The sequence below is a fragment of the Saccopteryx leptura genome, chromosome 2 (assembly GCF_036850995.1).
Source record: "Saccopteryx leptura isolate mSacLep1 chromosome 2, mSacLep1_pri_phased_curated, whole genome shotgun sequence".
In the NCBI taxonomy this organism is placed as follows: Eukaryota; Metazoa; Chordata; class Mammalia; order Chiroptera; family Emballonuridae; genus Saccopteryx; species Saccopteryx leptura.
In genome coordinates this window covers 105,402,098-105,422,768 of record NC_089504.1, presented here as the reverse complement: position 1 = coordinate 105,422,768, position 20,671 = coordinate 105,402,098, and the positions used below count along the sequence as shown (strand labels likewise).

Here is a 20,671-nt window from a genome sequence, read left to right as displayed (position 1 = left end):
AGAGTTCTATTCTACTTAGGATATAGAAAATGTTAAAAGAACATTGTTCCCGTGCTAACAATGAAAAAGAACCAAGTGATCAAACATAATTTTTTTTAATAGAGACCTGAAGATGCAACACATCCAGATAAGCCAAGTTCCCAAGGTTGACAAGCTCCTCTGAGGAAAGCCAGGATACACAAACCTTTTAATTATTGTCAGAACATGGGATACAAGTGAAAGCAGCCATAAAAGTAGGTAAGAAATAAATTCACATTTTAATGAATTCTTAAAAGCTTAGTGTGGGCTATTATGGGAGATCAGAATCCCTGAGGAATTCCCAAAGGAGTCTAACCTGCTTGACTAACAGCTCTTTTACAAGATGTACTCCGCTACTGCTTGGGGATAGTAATGCAAAGACACAAAGATATTTGCAACTGAGGTAAGGGCAAGAATGCTTCTAGCATCTATCATCTGGTCCTGCCTTGATAAGAAATGTCATCTCTCTGAGAGTGGACAGAAACCCTTCCATAAGTCCCAGGCAAAGGTTGGCTGCCACTAGAGAGAGCACAGAGAGTCCTCTCACTTCTTACTCCCAAGCCCAGGTCAGTTGCTACTGGGAGTGGAATAGAAATCCACTTACTCTAACCAGAACTCCCAAAGGTTAAAAAATAAATCTGCTATTGGAAGAGGATCGAGAAACCCAGGATTCTTCAATGACACAAATACAAGAGGTCTACTGCTATAAAAGAAGGGCAAGCCCTGGCCGGTTGGCTCAGCGGTAGAGCGTCGGCCTGGCGTGCGGGGGACCCGGGTTCGATTCCCGGCCAGGGCACACAGGAGAAGCGCCCATTTGCTTCTCCACCCCCCACCCCCCCTCCTTCCTCTCTGTCTCTCTCTTCCCCTCCCGCAGCGAGGCTCCATTGGAGCAAAGATGGCACGGGCGCTGGGGATGGCTCCTTGGTCTCTGCCCCAGGCGCTAGAGTGGCTCTGGTCGCCGCACAGCGACGCCCCGGAGGGGCAGAGCATCGCCCCCTGGTGGGCAGAGCGGCGCCCCTGGTGGGCGTGCCGGGTGGATCCCGGTCGGGCGCATGCGGGAGTCTGTCTGACTGTCTCTCCCCGTTTCCAGCTTCAGAAAAATACAAAAATAAATAAATAAATAAATAAATAAATAAATAAATAAATAAAAGAAGGGTAGGAGACTAGCTTGTGAAGCACCCACTGATTCAAGACAGAGATCTGTCTTGGAGAAAAGGTAGAAAACTACATATGCTTGGAAAAGGCAGGAAAATGGAGAATGGCCAAGACTTGAGGTTTGGTGCACAGAGTCTATTTAAGGCTGAAGCTGGAGAAATAGAACTATGGAGTCCTAGTCTCTTCTCCCCCTGACTCCTACCATGAGCCTTGTAATGAGTAACAATTAACAAGTAGTTTATTGTTAGAGAAAGCAAAAGAGAGACTTCACCCCATGCCTTTTGTAGCATGTGCATGCAGAGTCTTCTGAAAGTTGAGGGTGAAACAGGAACACTTAGACAAACCCTCTGGCATTGCAAAACTCACAAAATATGACATAGGTGCAGTTCATAAAGAGAGGAATGTTAAGGCTGTATTGCACTGTAAGTGTCATTAAAGCTCAAGTCAATTCAACTACTACCTACCAACTCAACTCCAAAAGTTAATAGCCTGATAAAGACAGGTGACCATTTATGGAAAGAAGAAGAGAGACACAGACATGTAAAAGGAAAAATGAAGGCCTATAGAACCAGACACAGTGAAATGGAGAAATGCAAGTTGTTCAAATGTTGGAACTTTCAGACAGAAATTAATTCATTCATAATTCTGGATGCCAGAAGTCTGAAATCAAGTTGCCAGGTCTGTTTGGCTCTTCTCAAAAACTCTGAGGGAGAATCTGCTTCATGCCTTCATCCTAGCTTCTGGTAGTTCTTAGCAATCTTTGCACTCTTTTCCATGACTCCAATCTGTCTCCATTTTCATATTTCATTCTATTCATTAGATTTAAAGCCCATCTAAATCCAGGATGATTTCATCTCAAGATTCTAAACTAATTGCATCTACACAGACCGTGTTTTCAAATAAGGTCACATTCCAGGGTTCTGGATGAAGACGAATTTGGGGTGGACACCACTTAACTATTAAATCTGCACAGATCATTCATTATCTATTCATCAAATCATTCATTTTTTAAGTCATTTCCTCAGGAAGAGCTTTTCTGACATTTTCTTCCACTCTTAATAATAATTTCCCCATTGTTCCTTCATACCAGATGTGTATAATTTCAGTGGCATCTTTTAAATGTAGCATATGATATATTGATAAATATAGATATATACATTGCAAATATAAATATAAAAGAAAAACACATATGATAGCATGTGTTTGTGTGTGATCATTTAAAGACACGGTAATGTGTCTTAGTTTAATTGTGTCATGGCATGTACTCCAAAGAAAATTAGCAAGAAACAACTGGAATATTTAAGGAATGGATAAGAAGAATAAATCATTGGAAGAATGCAGAGTATAAGTGAGGAAAAAAGAAAATGAACAAAACACCTGTAAATCTAAATAGGTATCAATGTTACAATATGAGAAAACAAGGGAAAAGGAAAAGGAAGGCACAAGGCAAATGACACTTCTTATTATATGAGCTGTTGAGAAAAATATCTCTAATATTCTAAAAAATACACAAAACTGTCAGTCTGTTAATTGGAGTGTAAGAATTATAGAGTTCTCTGATAGGATGAGCAAAAAAGAACTATTTTTTTGGCTTAAATGCACACACACACACACACACACACACACACACACACACACACACCCCATAGCTTGCCAGAGGTAATAAATAGCATCTTAAAAAGAGAAAAGGAAGGAAAGTGGTCCTCTCAGTCATTCCTATTAAATCCAACCTTGACAGCAAACAATGAGAGTGAGATGACTGGTTATGATATCTTCCTCAATGTGATATCTAAATAAAAACTTTCATACACATTAGCAAAACCTGTAATTTTATAGTTACACTTTATAAACAAAGTACATTGGAATTCTTGGCATGTCTTCAGTATTAATATAAATAAAACTTTGAGTATCTGCAGCAACCTTTCTTACTATATATCTTAAAAATGGAAACCCTTCATGTCTAAATAAATATTTTAAATTGTTTGAATAGCATTGAAAAATGTGAACTTACTTCCTTGACAATTTTAGAATTACCTTTCTTAAGGGCTAGAACATGGCATTCTTCCTGTGTTTTTTGTGACATCCAACATCATCTAGTTTCAATAAGCAAATCAAGACTGCCATAAAAACCCAACCCAAAGAGCTGATTTAGTGCTCCAAAGGAAATTGATCCTTAAGTAAGAATTTTAAAGGAGGAAGGAAGAAAGAAAGGAAGGAAGGGAAAGAAAGGGATTCTTACCATATGTTCCAGGATGTCAACTGTACACTTTAGCTTGATACAAAAACAAAACCAGGTAAAGACTGTTTTATACCTGATTTTTTTAAGATAAGAGATATTAAGTCCTGATGTTAACAAACATACACAAGGAACAAGTTCCATGCATGTATCAATATTTTAAAACGATGCTAACATAAATCCCTACCTGATTATTAGTAAAACTGTATGCATTTTGGTGATTTGTTTTTGAATTAAAGTTCTGTATAGCATAGCAAAATAAAAGAATATTTCTTTTTACATTTTAATTCTGGTGCCGGTTATCTTCCTATATGAGTGTAACACTTTTTTATACTTTATTCTATAACAATTGTAATATGTATAAATATATTCACTTTTGCAAAATTTTCATACTCCTAACATGCAGGAAGTATGATGTATTACATAATTTACTTATAATCCATCTTCTTTTTAGTTTTAAAAATTCAGACTAAGGTTAAAGTCACATTTCCTTAAAGATTTTTAATCTTACCAATTTAGTATGGTCGGCCAAAAAATAAGCTCATATGATAAGCTCATTAAAAGGAAATAATTATGTTCAATGAATTTTGAAAATTAGATACAAATCCAGCTACTAAAAAGGAAAAATCTGGAAGAGTTGTTATATTTATTTAAATAAAAAGGAAGAAATGAAAGAGATAAAAATAAAAGGAAAAAATATTATTAAAAAGAAATAAATTTAGCTATATATTTTGATCAGTGTAGACTACTGTATTTTGTGTGTACTTTTGATGTATAAATACTTTGATGTATAAGTAATTTAATAAGTATCAAGTAATCTTCTCTGTATAGTGAATGCATATAGAGAGCTGCCAATTTTTTCAAGGAAGAGATCCTCATGAGTGCACATGAACACAGAAAACAGTTGAGCTCCTGGCAAATGTTAGCTAATAAATATTTGGATAAAATAATGACATTGACTAACAAACTAATAAGGAAGTTCACTTCTATTTCTAGGATGTATAAGATTACCTTTAAAAATGATTATTGTATCAATATATAGTGATATTAAATTATTACATGATTTCAATCATCATATGACCAGTATGTGATATAAAAGTATGTCATTATACATGCCAAGTTTTTACCTATATTTTTTCTACATTTATGTAGATAATATGATTTTTCTCTATTAACACAGTAAGTTATAGTCATTGAATTGTATACATTACATTAAAGTTTAAAATTTTTTAATTTTTTTACATTAAAAAATTTAATTTTAATTAAATTTAATTTTTAATTAAATTTAAAATTTTTTGCAATGAACATGGGGGTGCATTAAATTTAATTTTCTAAATAAAATTTAAAAATTTTAAATTAAGTTGGCCTCATTTATCAGACAGAGGTAGTCTTCATGTTCATGTGATTTGCTTCTAACTATAGTAGATAAAATATGGTAAAGGCAACCAGATGTCATTCCAATTATTACACATGTATGTATATATAATATGTAAGTTTGTTTGTTCGCATATATATTTATATATATTTATATATATATACATACAGTAAATGAATATATACAGTCTAGCCCACACCTTCACTGCAGCCAATTAAAATCTGAGTAGAGGACCCATCTAAACTATTCTCACACTTTATGTTTCATAGAAACTCAGGTAATAAGTATGTTGCTTTAAGTTTCAAAAGTTGTAGTAATTTGTTACACAGCAATAAAGAACTAATGAAACTTGTAAAACAACTTGGGAAGTGCTTCTCTTTAATTGTCTTTTAGAGATTTTAGTTAGTATAATTCCTTCCTTAAATGATTGTAGAGTTCATTGGTGAAGCCACCAGCTCCTAGAATTGTCTTTATGAGAAGATTTTAAATTATTCCATTTTTTAGAGAGAAAAAAAATTTTTTTTCTTTTTCATGTGAGAGGAAGGGAGACAGAGAGACAGACTTTCACATGCACCCTGACCAGGATCTATCTGGCAACCCCCATCTGGAGCTGATGCACTGCCCATCTAGGGCCATGCTTGCAACTGAGCTATTTTTAGTGCCTGAGGCAGAGGCTCCATGAAGTCATCATTAGTTCCTGGGCTAATGCTATGAACCAATTGAGCCATGACTGGGGGGGGGGGGGGAGGAGAAAGAGAAAGAAAGAGAGAAAACGGAGAGGGAGGGATGGAGAAGCAGAAGGTTGCTTCTTCTGTGTGCCCTAACTGGTTATAGAACCTAGGACATCCACACTCCAGGCTAACATTGACACTGACACTGAGCCAACCAGCCAGGGCAAAGTAAAATATTTACTTTATTACTCATTTATTGTGTTAATTTGGTTGAAGTATATTTTCCTAGAAATTTCTCTGTTTCTCTACAGTTTTAAATTCATCAGAATAAATTATGTTCAAATTCTCAGAAAACTTTCTCATCTTGCCAAAGGAAATAAGCATCAATTACTTCATTAGGATCAGTAGCCCCACATCTGTGGCTGTCCTGTTGCCTCAAGCTATGCTGGGCTTGCCCATCAGACCCTCAGAGGGTGCAAGAACCACTGGAAACTTAGACTCACTGAGGCTTATGAAAAAGAGTTTAGCGGTTAAGCGGCAAAAGTACATGGAGTGTTTCTAGGGCTTCCTGGGTGGGGAGCATATACGCTTTTAAAAGAATATCTAATAACTAGTTTTAACTTTATATTCTAAATAACTTTAGCAATTAATTTTAAACAGATGTATTGCAAATGAGTGGCAGAAGCCAGTTTTATTAGTGGCTAAATCCTATAGCACTGAATTACTTTTCGATACCCAGAAAAGAAAGACCCCTGATTTCCTTGTATTCAAAAACAAAGATCTTAATTTGATGCAAATTAGTTCTTCAAGACCTGAATCAACATTCATCCTTTAAAATAAGTCTTCCCAGAATATAATAAAATCTCCCTCAAATATTCTTACCATCATTATTTCCCTGTAAAAAAAACATATTGGCCCTGGCTGGTTGTTTCAGTGGTAAAGCATCAGCCAGGCATGTGGAAGTCCTGGGTTGGATTCCAGATCAGGGCACACAGACGTGACCAACTGCTTCTACACCCTTACTCCACGCTCTCCTCCCACAGCCATAGCTGGAATGGTTCAAGCAAAGTTGATGACAGGTGCTGAGGATGGCCTTGCCTCAGGCGCTAAAATAGTTCGGTCGCCAAGCAACAGAGCAGTGGTAGGATGGGGAGAGCATGGCCTGGTAGGGGGCTTGCTTGGGTGGATTCCACATGCAGGAGTCTGTCTCTGCCTCCTCAACTCTCACTTAATAAGAAAAAAAAATGTATTTACCTATATACCCGTTCTCACCTTTATGGATGTTTTTAAAAGAAACAAATGTTAACCAGTTAGAGTACAAATATCTATAGCAGTGAGTTGTTATCTTTTACTTTTTCTAAAATGCCTTAAATAATACTGGGTACACAGTATTACAAATATGCTTTCTAAATAAGCCTTTGTTTTTACTTTATATTTTTAACATTTTAATGAGCAAATTATATGTAAACAGTTGTATTCACCCATCTGTTTTTTCAGATAAACATAATAAATTATACACATATTTGATCAAGAATAAAAATGGTCCTACTTTATTGTGTTAAACAAGAACAGTCTAATTAGAAACCACACTTTTGTTTAGTCAAGGACTCAAGAGACTAAACTATCTGTCCTTTTTTTTATTATTATTCATTTTCGAGAGGAGAGAGACAGAGAGGGAGAGAAAGAGGAAAGAAAGACAGAAAGAGAAGGTGGGGAGGAGCTGGAAGCATCAACTCCCATATGTGCCCTGACCAGGCAAGCCCAGGGTTTTGAACCGGCGACCTCAGCATTCCAGGTCAATGCTTTATCCACTGTGCCACCACAGGTCAGGCTTATCTGTCCTTTTTTGTAAAAGAAAATACATATCATATATTTGTGTATACCTATTATATAAGTTTTATATATTTATGTGTTTATATATGCTACATATGTATAAATACACATATACAAATACATTTATGTATAATAAAATTAAACAGAAATAGGAAAGACAGAAGAAGGAACAAAATACAAGTATGTGCAATAGCTCCAGATGAAATTATATTAAATATATATATTTTTTTTTAGGGAGAGAGAGAGATGGGAACAGACAGGAATAGTCAAACAGGAAGGGAGAAAGATAAGAAGCATCAATTCTTTGTTGTGGAATCTTAATTGTTTATTGATTGCTTCCTTATATGTGCCTTGATCTGGGGGCTCCAGCAGAGCCAGTGACCCCTTGCTCAAGCCATTGACCTTGGACTCAAGCCAGCAACCTTGGGCTTCAAGCCAGTGACCTTTGGGCTCAAAAAAGAGACTATGGGGTCATGTCTATGTTCTCACAATCAAGCTGGTAAGCCTGTTCTTAAGTCTGCGAACTTGGGGTTCTGAACCTGGGCCCTCAGCATCCCATGCCCATGCTCTATCCACTGCATACCGCCTGGTCTGGTGAAATTATATTATTTTTTATCAGAATTATGATAGGTATTTTAGGGAGCAAAGAGAAATAAATGAAAATAATTCAAATTGAAGTTTTAATTACATGAAGAAAAAACTAAGTATACCTTAATATATATATATATATGTTTTAGTGTTTTATTATTAACAAAAATAATATATCTTTGAATTAATGTACATCCTTGATTTATTTTACTTAATTGTCCTTTTTTATTAACATAATAATTTCCCTTTGAAAAATTTCAAGTATCTTTATTTTTATTGATTGATTAAAAATTAATAGTAAGTAATAAGTACAAACCTATTTCCAATAAAAAGTTGTTTTATTACTCTGAGCTTGCCAAACAACTTGACTCATATTGGAAAAATTATTTCTAAAATATTTCCAATCATATTAAATCATCAATGAAATAATATACTGACTGGTATCAATAATGCTTCCTACTTTTAGGGTTATTCCACACCCGACTTTCAGGTGTTAGCCTATGATTCATATCTCTTTGCTCACTTTCATATTTAACATGATTTAAACCTTTGAATATAGAAACCCACATTCTAGCATGCCCTCCAATTAAGACATGTAATTGTTTTGAAATATAGATGCCTAAATAGCTCTAATAAGTAATACCTTAATGAAGTGGTTCTCAAACTTTTTGAAATCGTCAGATTTAAAATTCTACAATTGTAGGCCACTATATACAAATTTCTGAGAAATATGTTATAATAATTAAATCAAATATTAAAGAAAAAAAAGTCCAAGCAGCTTTTATGGTAATAAACAAAATAAATATGACAAAATTAGATTTATTCTGATATTAAAAAACATTTTATGTTACATTTTTTGTTATGCTTTTTAGAATTCATAAAAAAGAGGTGTTAAAAAATGACAAAAAGTTACCTTTTTATATATATAGATACATTCTTAGTAAGATTAAGTAAATTCGGCAGGTCCCAGCACGAATGTGTTAAGTTTTTCCATTCTTGTGTTTATGAGAGACATGAGCCTGATGTGTCTAGTGATTTCTTCAATGTTTGGGCATATATTTGAAAGGCAAACTCTCATTTCCTCATCAATACATTGAAGAATTCCTCTCTTTTTACTCTAATTGTTTTGAGGGTAGAAAATCCTAATTCAAATAAATAGGATGTTGAAAATTGTAGTAAAATGTTCAAAGCTTTTTAGATATTGCCACATATTCTCTTTTATAGAAATCCAAAAGGCTTCAAGAGACAATTCCTTATATTTAATCATCAATCCACGATCAGTGGATATAGCTGCCAGTTCTTCTTCTTCTGTTAATGTTAAACTAAAATCACTTGAAGCTTCCATGAATGGGTTTCTAGTCCAATCATGTTCAGTGTTAAGTGATAGAAAATGCTATAAATTAAATTCAGCCTGTCAGCCTTCAAGTTCTATTTTATTTACACTTAACTTTTGCTCACCTCCAGAATTGGATTCTTCAATATCATGCTTCTTTTTGAGAAATCTATCCATTTTATTTGGATGTATTTATCTAAAAATAATATAATGATGTGTTAATAATAAATATAATAATGATGTATTAACAAAAAGAGCAGTATTTCTATAATGAAATGATATAATAGAGTAACTATTTTTATTTTTATATCTGGGCATATGCCTTTAACCAGAGCAGCTAGTAATTCTAGGTCCCAAGAGGGAATGGTGTGGAATTAAGAAAATACATGGAATTAAGAAAATATAAGGTTGGTAGGGCCCTGTAATTGCTGCTGGCATGAACAAAGTATGCCCAAAAACCATATCTTGCTTTATTTATAGGGCAAAGTGGGCCATTAGAAAATCAATGAGATCTTTGATCATGTTTCCAAGGCAACCCAAGAATTTTACCAAGTGCAGAAAACCCCCACCGTACATATCATCTTATCTTTACACCAAACAAAGGATAGAAGAAACTTGCCTCCAGTCTTTCCAGGGAACATGGGGGGCAGTGTAAACAATCCAGCACACAACTTAACAGCCTTTTGTAACCTAATCAGGCAAGTGAGGTGGGGAGTTGGGCAGACTGTCAGCTTACAGCCAATTACCACACCTCTGTCCCCCAGAAATCTAAACTCCAAAAATCCTGTTGGTTTTTTTGGTCCCCAACAGGCACATATTTCTCTGGAATACCATAGGGCGCACCTGGAAATCTTCTAAGGCACACCAGTACACCCTGGTGCACACTTTGAGAACCACTGCCTTAACGAGCAGAAAAGGACCAACCAAGCAGATATTTTGGTACCATACATGCTAAGCATCACATTTCTCTCATGATAAAATTCCTGCATATGAACAATCTTTCATTATTTTGACTAAATATTCATGCCACTGATATTTTAAGCACCTATTCTGACAAATTAAAGTATTAGTAAATTAATTAAAATGATGTCTTTCCTATTCTCTATCTGCATTGGCATATAGGAACATCTGATTCAGTTTTATGCATGCCCCCAAATTCTAAGGGATATATATATCAATTTATTTTTGCCTTCACATCTATTCCACAGAATCACATGCTGTTTTAGCTGCTGAAAAAATATCCAGACACAGAGACCTTCTATGAGTCACTGCTTTGGGTTCATCTCATTGGGCCTGGAGAAGCACATCTTTTTCTCCTGCACAAGTAAAAATGCTGCAGGATTCCGTACCAGCTGAAACTCCAGTAATAGGTCCTTATTGGTTTTGTTTTAGAGAGACAAAAGGTGTTGATTTATACTTGCAGGACTGTTACTACTACAATTATTACTTACTAAGTCTGTGGTGAGTATATCTAACACTTCTCCATAGAATGTAGGGATATTATTGTGGGACTGTTCCATTATTATTAATGGAACTATGCTTTCAGTCTTTAAGTAGGATTCTTAATCAACAATGGAAGTTCCGTTTCACATTTATTACTTTCTTATTTATTAAAGTTTATGCAATAGTTCATTCACATTTTTTCCATCTGAATACTTTTTAGTATTATCATGCTTGGTTCATTCATTTGCTCATTAAATTTTTATTGAAGGCTTACTAAGTGCTTGGACTGTTCAGAGCATTAAGGATGCAGTTATAAATTAAACAGATATTTTTGTTTTCAAGAGGCTGATATCTAGTGATATTAAACATAATGAATATATACTATATCATGATATACAGTATATATAATATACAGTATATACTGCATATATAGTATATACATATATGTAATATATAGTATATTATAATTACAGTATATATGAATATACAGTATATCATAATGATATTCAGTATCAAAACTTTATCTTTCTGATTTTATATTGCTGTTTTTATATTTTCCCAGTGGCCAATATTTGACATTATCCTTGAATCCTATTTTTCGCCACCATAAAATTCTATTAATAGTGTTCTTATAAGATTTCTATTCTCTGAAATTTTAATTCTTACTACCACTATCGTAGTCTGAAGTACATCATGCAATCTCATTACAGAGATATTATAACAGTTTCAATCTCTTTCTTCATGTAGTACTCTGCTAGTGTTATGATATTAAACACATAAATATGATCACATATATCATGTGCTTAAGAATATTTGTTCTCATTCATTCACTCAGCAAATATACGTTAAGAACTCATAAAACAGGTATTATTTTAGACCTTTGGAATGTAATAGTGAACAAAAAAAGACAAATCTCCTAATCAAATGAAGTTTATGTTATAGTAAAATAAAACAAACAATAAACACACAGGAGCAGAAAAAGGAATACTGAGTGTTCATAGATGCTCAACTAAAATAGCATTGAAACAGAGAACTAAAGAAAGTGAGCCATTGGAGTATTTCTGGAGAAAACATGGCAAGCAGAAGGAATAATAGCAAGTGCTTGCCTGGGTAAAAGATCAGCAAAATTGTTAGTGCAACCAAAGTGAAATGAGCTAGGAACAGAAGGAAGGAGATGAGTTTCCAGGGGCATTATAAGGAAAAAAGTCATGAAGGGCTTTAGAAACTACTCTGTGGACAATGGGGGTATCTATCTATCTATATAGATATATATAGATAGATAGATATATACACACACACACATATATTCATACATATATACATATACACATCTATCTATCTATCTATCTATCTATACCACATTTCCCCATGTATAAGACACACCAACACACCTTTTTCAAAAAATTTGGGATCTAAAAGCTGAGTGCATCTTATACAATGGTTGTAGTTTTTTTACTTGCATTTCCCACATTTTTGTGCTTGTTTTTGTGCTCATTGTTGAAGACAGTGATTCGTCATCAGATACAGATGAGGACAAGATAATGGATGGGAGCTCTGACAGTGATAAGGAGTTGTATGAATTTTATGGTGAATAAAACTTGAGTTCAATAACTTTATGTAATTTTTTTTTCAAATTTCAGGCCCCAAAATTAAGGTGCATCTTATACATGGGAGCATCTTAAACATGGGAAAATATGGTATGTAAGAACAGAGATTTAAGCTTAGATGTGATATAATCTTACTTACACTTTAAGAAATTTATTCTGTTTGGTTTACTGCTTGGACACATGAGAAATGATGGTACATTTGATCAGAGTGATTGTTTTGTAGTGGTGGTGAGAATCGGTTGAATTATGGATAAATTACGAAGATGGAACCACTGCTCCTGTTTTTCAAATTTATTCAGACTTGAATCTTCTGCCTCATCAATCCTTTCCTATCTTCACTGCAATTCTTAATCTCAGACTTAACAACATACAGTACTTGCCAAAAAATATTCTGGTATCTTGTCCTATTGGCCTTCCATAGCAACAGTCTAGCAGAACAACCCCTTGAAACCAAAATGGCTGCAGGCATTCTCCCCTTCCACCACACCTGAGTTACAGAGCATCTTATAGAAAAGAAAAGAAGAAAAAACTTTGAGTAATTTATAACCGCTACAATTTCACTGCTTACAACCATAAGTGGACCCCAAATACTTGCCACTAATCCATTGATGGAGACCTAGTTCTCCTACAATCCATGATATTAAATAAATCTCCATATTCCTGAAATACCTGATCCTCTCACCTCTGCTGCCACCATCAGGGAATTCACTTTTTAACTTTGAAATTAGAAGCCATTAAATGGAAACTCTCAACTTTGTAAGATCCCTACTTACAAATATGTTTGCATCAATTTTATCCTTTTTCCTACCCTCATTTCAACTTGGAAGAGGCATTGCGCTATTTATACAACATGCCTGGAGTCCAACCCTTTCTGCCTCATCTCGTGCTCTACTAGTTACCTTCTCTTTCCTCTGTAACTTCTCCCTCCACACATGCTTTCTACATGTCTCAATGCACTCAAATTTTCTCTATTTAAAATAATTGTCTCTCAATTTTTTGTTCTATCTTGGCTATTATTCCACCACTTCTCTTATAATTAAGAACCTTGAAATTGTTTTCTATAGCCACTGAATACAATTTTTATCTCACATTTAATCTTTCAGGCCACTAATAGACAGATTAACTTTTTATTTCCTTATCTTTTGAAGTAGATGAGTAGAACATTGGCATTTTTAAAAAAAAAAAAAGTCAAATTGAAATAGGTTTAGGAGATTTTTAAATTCTAAGATCATATAAATTTGAAAAATATATAACCTGGTGTAAATAGCACCCTCAGGAAATTAAATTTGATTTAAGAGTTCTGTGGAGTGTTTACTCAAATTGCTATGAACCATCAGGAAGACCATTAAAATGAGAACAGAAAGTACAAAAATATGGAATGTACAATTCTGGTTCCTCAGTGGGGAAAAAAATTAATAGAGCTAGAGAATGTTCAAGACAGTGTACATATCAAGCCTAAGGACAGGAATTAGATAGGGAATAGTTTTTTAACCACACTTTAGAAATAAAGAGAACCATTAGCATTTGGATAAAGGAAACTTAAAACATTTAAAAGTACCAAGTTATAAAGAAAGCAAATATATCTTATTACTTCAAGGCATCAAAGTAGAAAAAGGGAAGAACTGAATAGCCCTAAAATCATTCTTGCCATAAATTCCAGATGAGGCAATGAAGTGAACTTAATTCAAACACTGATAAAAAGCTCTCAGAAATATCACACTACCACATTAGACCCAGGTGTTCATGAATGTTTCATGTAGTCTATGATTTGGCCCTCGTTGCTTCTTATTAGATTTTTGTCTCTATTAACCCTTAAAATAAATCAGAAATTATAAGAAAATAGCTACTTAATAATCAGAATGTTTCTTAAACTAAATTTAAAACAGAAACTTGGTCTTCTGCCCATTTTAATTGGATTATTTATTTTGTTGATTGTTTCTTCAGACATCTCTCCCAAGAAGACACAAAAATAGCCAACTGATACATAAAAAGGTGCTCAACTCTATCAGTTATAAAAAAAGAAATGGAAATCAAAACCACTGTGTGATACCACTTTACACCTCAGAATGTTATAAAGTCCCTATTATCCCTTATCAAGTATTAGAAATAACAAGTGTTGGAGAGGTTGTGGAGAAAATGGAACCCTCATATAATGCTGAAAGAAAGGTAAACTGGTACAGCCTCTATAGAAAAGAGTATGTAGGTTCCTCAAAAAATTAAGAACAGAGCTATCATTGGACCCAGCAATTTCTTATCTGAGTATATGCCTAAAAATATTGAAAATATTTCATAGTAAAGATATATGTACCACTATGTTCACTGCAGCATTATTTCTGGTGTTGAAGAAATTGAGTATTCTTTTTTTTTTTTTTGTATTTTTCTGAAGCTGGAAATGGGGAGAGACAGTCAGACAGACTCCCGCATGCGCCCCACCGGGATCCACCCGGCACGCCCACCAGGGGCGACGCTCTGCCCACCAGGGGGTGGTGCTCTGCCCCTCTGGGGCGTCGCTCTGCCGCGACCAGAGCCACTCTAGCGCCTGGGGCAGAGGCCAAGGAGCCATCCCCAGCGCCCGGGCCATCTTTGCTCCAATGGAGCCTTGGCTGCGGGAGGGGAAGAGAGAGACAGAGAGGAAGGAGGGGAGGGGTGGAGAAGCAAATGAGCGCTTCTCCTATGTGCCCTGGCCGGGAATTGAACCCAGGTCCCCCACACGCCAGGCTGACGCTCTACCGCTGAGCCAACCGGCCAGGGCGAAATTGAGTATTCTTCAATAGATAATTGTATAAAGATGTTGTACATATGTACAATGGAATACTACTCAGCCATAAGAAAGGGTAAAATATTGCCACTTGAGACAACATGGATGAATCTTGAGAATATTATGCTAAGTTAAATAAGTCCTCAGAAAATGATAAGAACTCTATGATTTCACACTTATGCAGAATATAGAACAGAAAGCAACAAACAAACTAAAACTCCTAGATACAAACAACACTATGGTGGTTACCAGAGTGGAAAGGGGTTTTGGGGAAGGGGAGAGTGAAGAGGTAAAAAGGGTCAAATATATTGTGACAGAAGGAGAATTTGATTTTGGGTGGTGAACACACAATGCAATATACAAAAGATGTAGTATAGAATTGTACACTTGAAACTTATATAATCTTATTAACCAAAGTCACCCCAATAAATTTAATACAATTTAAAAAAGAGAAAATCCCCTCACTGTGTATGGTAGTCTGTTTGGGTCCATATTAATAAATTTTACATTTGCGGCCAAGCTAAGCTACTAAATCCCACCTTCAGTCTAGCCCACAGCCAGCAACAAATCCTGGCTGCTGGCCTGGGGTTGCCCAACATTTCTATGTCTTTGGTTTACCGGCTCAAGACAGAAAAATAATCTGTCACACTACTGGTTCCATACAGAACTGCATACTTACAGCTCTCCAGACACCAGGTACAGCTGGTACAGCTGAGTAAGAGTGTTCAGGCTCTGAAGCCCAATTTTTCAATATCCAAAATTTTCTTGGCCATATGAAGCTAGGTTGTTTACTCCTTACTCTGGCCTTCCCAAAGGCTGGAAGACAATGTGATCTTGTGGAACACTCCTGATGCCTTAGAGTTCACAAGCTTTTCAAATTTTAATATTGTTATTATTTAAAATTTAAATCACAATGGCAAATTGGTTTATTTTTTTAAAGTACTACTTAATACAGTGTGTTCATAAAGTCATGGTGCACTTTTGACCGGTCACAGAAAAGCAACAAAAGACGATAGAAATGTGAAATCTGCACCAAATAAAAGGAAAACTCTCCCAGTTTCATACCTATTCAGTGCAGTTCAATGTGGGCTCATGCACAGATTTTTTAGGGCTCCTTAGGTAGTTATCCCGTATAACCTCTACAGACTCATCACTGACTGATGGCCTATCAGAACGGGTTTCTCCACCAAACTGCCGGTTTCCTTCAACTGCTTATCCCACCAAGTAATGTTATCCCTATGTGGTGGTGCTTCATTATAAATGCGCTGATATTCACATTGCACTTTGGTCACAGATTCGAATTTAGCAAGCCACAGAACACACTGAACTTTCCTCTGTACCGTCCACATCTCGATTGGCATGGCCGTGGGCTGCTCTACTGTATACACGGTGTTATGTCATCATCTATGCATGCGCACATGCTGCTACATCATCCTACAGAAACTGGGAGGGTTTTCCTTTTATTTGGTGCAGATTTCACATTTCTATCATCTTTTGTTGCTTTCCTGTGACCTGTCAAAAGTGCACCATGACTTTACGGACACACTGTATTTAAAACCCTTTAGATTTCAATAGATTTTTATCTATTTTCATTCCCTTAATTTTTTAAATTATTGATTTTAGAGAGAGGAAAGGAGACAGAAAGAAACATCACTTTGATGTTCCACTTATTTATGCATTCATTGGTTGATTCTTATATGCACTTTGACCAAGGACCTTGGCATATCGGGACAATGCTCTAAGCACTGAGCTACCCAGCCAGGGCTCATTCCCTTTACTTTTATACATTTATATATAAATGTATGTTATTTTGCTGAAGTTAATGTGTGATCCATATTTTGTGAATGAAAAAGATATGCCAAATGTAGAATATCTAATACAATTTTTCAAATAAAATTCTAAGTTAACATTTAACAGAAAACATTTTTTCTCACAGATAGAAGAATTTATTTTCTATGTTAGCTATGTGATTTAGAAAAAGCTCAAGTTTTTTTGCTGCAGCAACTAATTTTCAGTTTCTGAATTTATAAACATAGTTTTTGAAATTCTTTTTAGAAGAAAGCCATTAGAAAATTTCTTTAGCTGCCCCTGAAAATCATGAATGATTCTTTTATTATTAGCAGTAAAACTGAGACTACTTGAATTTTTAAAATACCTACTTAGCATTTATTGTTAAAAAAAATAGTAATGCAAGCTACATTTCTGGAATTCCTCACATTTATTCTTACTAGATATGAAAATTTATTTATAATGACATTTGCAAAATGTGACACAACTTTTAAACATCATTGTTATATTAAAAAAATGCAAGATTCACTATTTTCTTTTGCTTCAAGAATAATATTTATGTCTAACCACAAAAAAATTTGCAATTTTTAAATATAACATTTACATTTGAAGATGTATTTAAGATTTCATTATGCTGATAAAGAAATGTGTCTATAGCTATGCATCCTTATAAGAGACCATAAATTCAGCACTTTATATATCCTGTTTGATGAGTAAAAATTATAGAACCTTTAACTCCTTACCAATAATGATTCCATATTGAAGGGCTTTAGAAACATATTGTAAATATTTATACAAAAGACATTAACTTCAGAAATGGATAACGCATATTATTATTAAGATGATCTATTGCAAAGGCATTTTAAAAAATAATATAAAACTTCAAGTAGATTTAGATTATGTATAATTTAATCTGACTTTGTTTTCTAACTTGAGGACAAAAATAATAGCTTCATTACAAGTCTTATTTTAAATGACTGAAGTAACTCTAGAATGCTATTATCATTTCAACTTGATACTTAAGATAACTTTATATAACCTTAGAGGGGACTAAAAATTATTTTATTACACAGCTCGTGGTAATATACTCCAGATTGTTCTTTAACAATGCAAGACACTAAATTTATATGTATTTTACCCGCCCACACCAGATTGCTTAAACTCTTATGTACTCTGAAATTTGCATGATATTCACCACTCTATGAAACGTTATAAAGAAAGCACAATCATTGAATTTCAGCAAACGTACACAGAAATATAAAATACCCCTCATCTTAGCAGGACATAGCCAAGAGAGAGCCTCTATTTTCATAATACCATAAATTATGTCTAAAGAAGAAAGGCATATATATATATATATGTTTAAATATACATACACATACATATACTCCTCAGATTTAGCTAATGGTAATGAAGTTGATTAAGTTTGACTTCAAGACACCATCTTGCCTTTGTGTGACCATTTACCCCTGCAAAGAGCTTATTTCTATAACTAGGTTTTATGCCCACTCAATCTTTCATGTCTGGAAAGATGCTTTCTTCACATGACATGATAAACTAAGTTATTTTAACATTGAAATAATGGGTAAAAGTTTTATTACCACTTGCAGAAAGGAAGTGTTTAGTTTTGTTTTGAACAAGAGACAAATCCTTTTAAAACCAATTGATCTTAATTGCAGAAATCTTTCTAGAACCAATGAACAGGTGAGAAAGATATTTTGAAGGACATGAATTTACTTTTCTAATAAAAATTGGATGCCCTGTACAAACACTGTGCAAAGCAGTAGGGTGAAATTTATATCACATAAGCATTATATATAGGTTTGCCATAAATCCTGTCAGGACATATTTCTGGAGCTGACTTACATTTCATCTTGTCTTGTACTGCAATCTAATAGGTTCAGAAACTAAATATAAGCAGCTATCTGAAGACAATGCATTTTTAAAATTTCTGAATCAACTATGACAATGAAAGGAAGAAAAAGAACTAAAAATGTTGTCTAGCCTATTTAGAAAAAATTTCATAAAGATTAGATAACACCATGAGACACATGAGAAAGACAGAAGAGAAAAGCTGCAATTGAAAGGTATTTTTTTTAACACCTCACTTGTGTTTTATTGTGATATTAGGTGAAGTCACCTGGATGCCTTGATGAAATATAGTGAACAATTGAAAACATTGGGTTCTGTGTGTTCCACATTAAACCTCACAATGGTACGTCAAAAAGCAAACAGTGATAAAAATTAATGCATTAGCTATTTGTTGAAATAAAATGAATTTTGCTACTTCAGACATACAGCATGGTTCATGTTTGTACTCCAAACGTTAAATCACAGAAATGATACATTAATTGTTTTCTGAAATCAGATATTACAGTAAGAACCAAGATGCTCCAATACTAGACCATTGCTTAAAAATGATAATTCTCTAAAACTTTTGAACACTTTTTCTAATTTTTCTAGAAGCTTCCTAGGTAAAGGAGGAAAGAAACAGCAATATCAAGAATCAATACTGTTGATTAAATGGGCTGAAAACACAATTTATCTCAGTAACTGGAAAATATATTGCAATCAAGACCATACACTGATAGATAGAATGATCAAGTGTCAAGTTCCAAAAGGTTTTAACTTTTGGCATAGCCCATTAGTAGAATATAAAAGTATTTACATATTTTAATGAAGATTTTATTCTTATTTTGTTGAGTCAATGTATAGAGAAGAATTTTATGAGTTACTAAAACTTTTAAAATACCAAATGACACCATAAAGCAAGTTTACACTTTTGTGTTAGTTACTGCAATAGCTATATATTTCAAAAAGTTACCTACATGGCAAATTGTATACAAGTAACTGGCTGGTGACCCGGTGTGTACATAATTCAATCTGTCAATAGTTAAATTTAATGAAGATGCTAACTTACCGGTGGATCAGCCCCTTTAGAACCAGTCAGACATCCTGTTAGGGATTCGATATCCTGAAAAGGGGAGAGGTGTTGATTGTAAAATGCTACTCAATGGCATGGAGAATTTCCCAGTCCCACAGTGTAATATTTTCTTTAAGCTACAAACTTAGGGCACTCGGCTATATTTGCTTTGTTTTATTTTTAGACCACCTTGCTATACAAATGCTATGCTATGCAAATAGCCTGAATCTAAAAATTCAGATGATTTTCTCCAACTCTGTACAATCTGTAAAAACAAAAAATATACATAGACTAATTATTCCCAAAATATGCAAAGAAAGTGGCTCTAGGTGGGAGAGCAGATGTTTTGTTCTCTAAGAAGTTGAAGTAAGTGCAGAAAAGGGAAAATTTAATGAAATTGCAATTTAATATATTATTTTCAAGAATATTAATCCCATGTAAAATGCTGAACCTAAGGAACTTTTTTGATTACTTACAGTCCACACTGTTATTCTACATAGATTAAAAAATGAATGGATATGGCTTGACCAGGCAGTGGCTCAGTGGACAGAGCATCAGCCTGGGATGCAGAGGACCCAGGTTCAAAACCCCAAGGTCACATGCTTGAGCATACGATCAGAGACATGACCCCATGGTCACTAGCTTGAACCCAAAGATCGTTAACATGAAGCCCAAGGTCACTGGCTTAAGTACAAGGTCGCTGGCTTGAACAAGGGGTCACTGGCTCAGCTGAAGCCCCCGGGGAAAGATACATATAAGAATACAATCAATGAACAACTAAGGTGCCACAACTCTGAGTCGATGCTTCTCATCTCTCTCCCTTCCTGTCTATCTGTCCCTGTCTGTCTCTCTCACTCTGTCTCTCTCAACTAAAACTATATATATTAATGGATATGGATAGATTAGCTATTCTTTTACAAGGTTCAATTTCTAATCTTGAATC

At 34.6% G+C, this 20,671-nt stretch overlaps 1 protein-coding gene across 9 annotated transcripts in view; it reads right to left on the bottom strand.

Annotated features, from left to right (window-relative positions):
* The window catches only part of PPFIA2 (PTPRF interacting protein alpha 2), a 505,851-nt gene that overhangs the window by 368,587 nt on the left and 116,593 nt on the right, over nt 1-20,671 (bottom strand). For 6 of the 9 annotated variants that reach the window (XM_066368469.1, XM_066368476.1, XM_066368471.1 and 3 more), the window contains one exon: nt 19,726-19,779. The exons of the other annotated variants lie outside the window; for them this stretch is intronic. In XM_066368469.1, the coding sequence (XP_066224566.1) occupies nt 19,726-19,779 (54 nt within the window). The remainder of the gene's footprint in view (nt 1-19,725; nt 19,780-20,671) is intronic. 9 annotated transcript variants of the gene reach the window in all.